The sequence below is a fragment of the Haematobia irritans genome, chromosome 4 (genome assembly GCF_050003625.1).
Source record: "Haematobia irritans isolate KBUSLIRL chromosome 4, ASM5000362v1, whole genome shotgun sequence".
Classification (NCBI taxonomy): Eukaryota; Metazoa; Arthropoda; class Insecta; order Diptera; family Muscidae; genus Haematobia; species Haematobia irritans.
The window spans coordinates 100504666-100510061 of record NC_134400.1 but is presented as its reverse complement, the minus strand read 5'-3'; the positions used below and the strand labels follow the sequence as shown (position 1 = coordinate 100510061).

General features: G+C 33.9%; 1 protein-coding gene across 2 annotated transcripts; it reads left to right on the top strand.

Annotated features, from left to right (window-relative positions):
* LOC142236133 (uncharacterized) lies at positions 1-5149 on the top strand. Of its 2 annotated transcripts, none has more exons than XM_075307394.1 (3): positions 1-302; positions 358-707; positions 3996-5149. In XM_075307394.1, exons 1-3 carry the CDS (start codon positions 59-61, stop codon positions 4968-4970), a joined length of 1569 nt encoding a protein of 522 aa, XP_075163509.1. In that variant the 5' UTR covers positions 1-58; the 3' UTR covers positions 4971-5149. The 2 variants fall into 2 exon arrangements, with proteins under 2 accessions (XP_075163509.1, XP_075163508.1); XM_075307393.1 differs by having other exon boundaries at positions 358-770.
* Positions 5150-5396: the final 247 nt, after the last annotated feature.

Below are 5396 nucleotides of genomic sequence, written 5' to 3'. Positions count from 1 at the left end.
AGCCGTGGTGACCGCAAACATTTTTGTTTTTCTCCAAAGTTATTACGTTTCACGCAAAATGACTATATACACATGGATAATATGGCTGGGATTGATGATCATCAGAACAAATTCTTCCAATTTGTACACAGTTCCCGAATGTTTACAAACAAAGCTTGAACAACATTCGTCAATAGAAGAAACCAGAAAAGAAGTAACATGCAGGGGCTTAAGCAGTTTGAAAGATTTAAATGCCTTGGTGCAAACTGACTGGAAGCAGCTTACAATATTTAACAAACAAAAGCAGGCGTTTTATGTCGATGGTAATCCCAATGAGTATATAAAGAAGATACTGTTTATACATACATTTCATTTCAGGCATTGAAGATAATTTTAGCGATTTGGAGAGTTTGGATTTGTCGCAAGCTGGACAACTGATGTTAGAAATCAATGCCTTCAAAAGTCTTACAAATATGCTCTCATTGAATATCTCTGGTTGTGATGTAGATGGCTTAAAAGGATTTCATTTCGCTACCTATAACAAATTGGAAAATTTAGACGCAAGTTGGAATTCGATGGAAGAGCTTAGTTTTGATTTGAAGAGTAAATTGTTGTATTTACAAAGAGCAAATTTTTCACATAATTCTATTCGATTTATCGAACAGGACTCGTGGCCAGTTTTTCAGAAACTCAAATATCTCAATCTAGTCAACAACGAACTAAGGGCTGTAAGTTTTCACAATTATCCACAGCTACAAGTATTGAGTTTAAGTGATAATCAAATTGATCAAGTGAGTACGTTTATTATATCCCAAGTTTATTATATCCCAATAAAATGGGAGCTTCAAAACAAGTTGTTTGGAAGTCCCAACATGTAGAGTAGTGCAAATTTTCATCATCTCCAAATTTAGGACATTTCCACATGCAAAGACAAAGAAACTTTCCTCCCAAACGAAATTTTAGGACCAGCGAACGGACGAAATTTTTTCGCTTAAAAAGTATGTTTTGTGATTACCGATGACCACGTTATTAGAGAACAATTTAATAAATACTACTTTAATTATATCCTAAACCCCATAGTGGTCAGGGTATAATAAGTTTGGTCTGCCAAAAAATGCGCCTACCAGAAATATTGATTTTAGACTCCATAAAATGTATACCGATCGACTCAGAATCACCTCCTGAGTCGATCTAGCGCTTGGTGTCCGTCCGTCTGTCCATGTATTTGTAGTTCGTAGGATTCCGGTCGCAATTATTAACCGATTTTGATGAAATTTGGTACAGGCAGTTTTTTGGGCACAAGGACGAACGCTATTGAATTTGGCTATGGAACGCTATTGAAGAAATCGGATCACATTTAGATATAGCTCCCATATATATGTATCGCCCGATTTCGACAAATAGGTTTACGTTGTGCTTTTTTACAAACGGATCGTCACCAAATTTGGCAAAAAAATTATCTTTTTTATCGCCCTTCAAGTCTGCAAAATTTCATCGAAATCTGTTCAGATTTAGCAATAGGTCTCATACATATGTATCGCCCGATTTCCCAAATTTGGCCACAAAACCCTTATTTATCAACCGATCTTACTCAAAGTTGGGTAAATGTAACCTTCTCTAGCACTAACTGAATGTGCAAAAAATCATCGAAACCGGTTCAGATTTAGCTATAGCTCGCATATATGTGTACAGCCCGATTTTGAAAAATTTGCTCCTAATAGCCTTATTTTTGACCATAGAGGCCTCATTTCTTAACTGATCTTACTCAAATTGTGCACAAGGTAACCTTTTGTGGTATTAATTAAACCCGCAAACTATTATGCAATTTGGTTCAGATTTAGATACAGCTTCCATATATATGCATCGCTCGATTTTCCGAAATTTGGCCATAGTACTCTTATTTATTAACCAATGTTACTCAAACTTCAAATTTTGATGTACTAGCCGATCGTATTTATACGTACATGTAGCTCTTACATAAGAATATTGCTCGATTTTTACAAATTTGGATTTATTACCCACACTAATTGAGCGATTTTCTCTTTTTCAATAATGGGCTCAATATTAGTGGCATACTAACTCCGTAGGTGCAATATAAACTATAGCCAGTGTTGCTAGAAGTAGGGGAAATTCCCTATATGTAGGTTTTTCTAATATTTAGCGTCTTGTAGGACGTAGGACCACAATGTAGGGACATTTTCACTCAACACAATTTGTAATAATGTTTACATTTTGGTGGCTCTAGAGGAGGAAATTAGAAGCCGGCAAGGCTTGATCTTTAACAATGTGTGGTAACAACAGTTACCACTCGTGCCAAACAAAAATCTAACAAAAATTGAAGATTACCACAAATCTACCAAACAAATATTTCTATAGAAATTTTTCTTAAAACTTTATTCCTGTAGAAAATTTTGTCACCATTTTATTTCTATAGAATTTTTTTCAAAATATTATTTTTATAAAAATTTTCTCAAAATTTTATTTCTATGGAATTTTTTCTCAAAATTTTAATTTCTATAGAATTTATTATCAAAATTTTATTTCTACAGAAAAATTTCTCAAAAAAAATATTTATAGAAACTTTTTCCCAAATTTTATTTCTATAGAGATTTAACAAAAAAAATACTATTTTTGGTAGAATTCTACCAACTGTGGCAACCGTGGTGGTAATACAAATTTATTTTCTAGATTATATGCGTTGCATTTTCATGTTTTAAGATAATAAAGTACTAAGAACCATTTTTGTTTTGTAAAATTTGTTTAAATTTCACGATTTTCGTTAAATTGTAGGGAATATGTTTGGGAATGTATGGGAAAGTAGGGAACTTTTTTGTCCTTATAGGGTTAACCGAACATTTTCCCTGGCAACACTGACTATGAACTATAGTCAGATTGAGACAAAGCACCCATAAATATGCAACTGCGGTTTATCTCCCAGACCTATATCAATGTTACCCCACAAATGCTTATGATTACTAATTCAGTAAGGGTGGTTTAGGTAAGTAAGGGTGGATAGTCGGCCCCGCCCGATTTTCTATTTTACTTACTTGTTTTTTTATTCCCTTCACCACTACCGCGGTGCAGGGTATAATAAGTTTGTGCATTTGTACGTAACGCCAATAAGGAGCAGCCTGAGACCAGTCGTATAGAATTGAGATTTAGATATAGCTCTCATATATATCTTTCGTCCGATGTACCAAGTATACCGGTATGAGAGTCAAGATACAAATGTCTCGATAGGGAATATTTGTTGTGAACGAGCGCTTATTTTTTGTTTTTGTTTGTTTGCTATAACTTCTGTGACAAATATTTACATCAAGTCATTGAACAGACAACATCATATTTTTTCATCATGTTAAAAATGTCGAATTTTGTACCAAAAAGTGATGATTTGCGGAAATTTTTTGTTTTCATTTAAAGAAAAGTGCTGCACAGTCGCATCGAATGCTTGCTTTTGATAGAGCATGATCATGATGATCATGAAGCAACATGAAACGGTTCAGAAATAATGATTTTTATGTGAGAAATGAAGAACGTGGAAAACCACCAAAAAAGTTTGAAGATGACGAATTTGATGGACATGGCACTTTGGGTCCAAAGCAAATGGCAGTATTGTTAAATGTTGTACAACAAACAATTTCTGGCCGTTTAAAAGTTATGGAAAAGATCCAAAAGTGTGGAAAATTGGGGCCACATGAAAAAAACGCTCATTTCATACCGGTATACCTGGTACACTTATATGCCTCTAGAGGCCAGAGTTTCACCTTAATTTGCTTAAAATGTTGTACAACTGATGGTATCGTCATACGTAGACGGAATGACTTATTATATTATTAGGCCCCATCCTATGGTGGGAATGAGATGATTAAAATTTGTACTGTGTCCGCAACCCAGATACAGCCAAATAAATATTCGTTTTAAATTAATTTTTACTGATTTTTGAATTATATATATTTTAATTATAAAATATGATTTGTTTATTTAAAATGTTATTTTGTTATGTCTATTGTTTTTAGCTGACAACAAAATCATTTGAAGGCCTCGAATCAATGCAAGAATTTCGAATGACCGCTAATCCATTGAGTTTCATTGGCAGCTTTACATTCAGTAGTATGACACAATTGAAAATATTAAATATTTCGAGCAACAGTTTGGAGCTTCTCAACGCAGATGTGTTTTCTGGATTAAATCGCTTGCTGTACTTAGATTTGAATTCGAACGATCTCACACAATTGACTGAAGGTCAATTCCGATCATTGACTAAATTGCAATTTTTAGATATAAGTCGGAATAGATTAACAGCCCTAAATGCTACGGCATTCAGAGGTCTCTCAGCTTTGCGGAAACTTTATTTATACGAAAATGATATAAAAGAAGTGGGACCAAACACATTTGCCCAGCTAATAAATTTGGATACTTTAGACTTATCTCATAATTCCATCGAGTATTTAGGTGCCGAAATTTTTGGTATGTTGATGTTGCCACGTTTTAAGAAGCTACTTCTAAGATCAAACAACATAAAACAATTGCATCCTTTGACTTTTGCGTCTTTGCCCTTTATCCAATATCTATCTCTGGGAAATAACGAACTTACAACCCTTGATGTTAGAATGTTTGCTCCTATGAGACGTTTGGAAAAACTGCATTTAGGCAATAATCTTCTAGAGACTATACCTTCAGAAGTATTTGAAAGCCTGAATGATATTGGAGAGCTTTTAATCGACAACAATCGCTTATCCTTTCTTCCCGATACAAATGTCACGTTTTATCGCCTCTATAAGGTAGCTGTGGAAGGTAATCCATGGCAGTGCCCTTGCTGGGAGGAATTAACACAATTTTTAGAGGATCGCAAAATTGAATATGTTCGCTCTCAGAGCCCATATTATAATGGAAAGAAACCTCTTTGTGTTGTAACACCAGTCCAGGCTTGTGTTAAGGATATAGACGTTGTGAGAAGATATGACATTGAAGAAGAGTTTAATCGTGGTTAATACGGTCTAATTTATTGTATTTTTAAGCATTCTGTGTATGTAATTATTTATTTATTCGTTTACTTATGTGAAATCAACATAAAAAATTACAACAATAATTGTAAATTATTATTTAAATAAAAGTCTCCAGATCTGTGTCTCAAAGGGTATTTCACCAGGATCTGAAACGTATCTATCAACCCATGACTTGTCATTCTCCGGATTACCTTATCTTGTATTTTCAGAAATACAAAGAAAACTCAAAAATGTAAACTATACAATAAGAAAACAAATTAGAACAATGTTCTTTACATATTTAGTTATGTATACCATAAACAAAAATCTACCACTGAAAAAAGAAAATGGCCTAACAGGAGGCAGGAGAGCACCTTATAAATGTTATTAAAATTCATCTTGAATTTGAGCCAGACCAATATTTCGATGTGT

Bases quoted from the DNA above. Each gene is read 5' to 3' on its own strand.
- LOC142236133 (XM_075307393.1), top strand. From the start codon at position 59: ATGACTATATACACATGGATAATATGGCTGGGATTGATGATCATCAGA. The intron at 303-357 runs GTAATCCCAATG...ATTTCATTTCAG, and splicing joins GCAGGCGTTTTATGTCGATG to GCATTGAAGATAATTTTAGC. The intron at 771-3,995 runs GTGAGTACGTTT...TATTGTTTTTAG, and splicing joins GTGATAATCAAATTGATCAA to CTGACAACAAAATCATTTGA.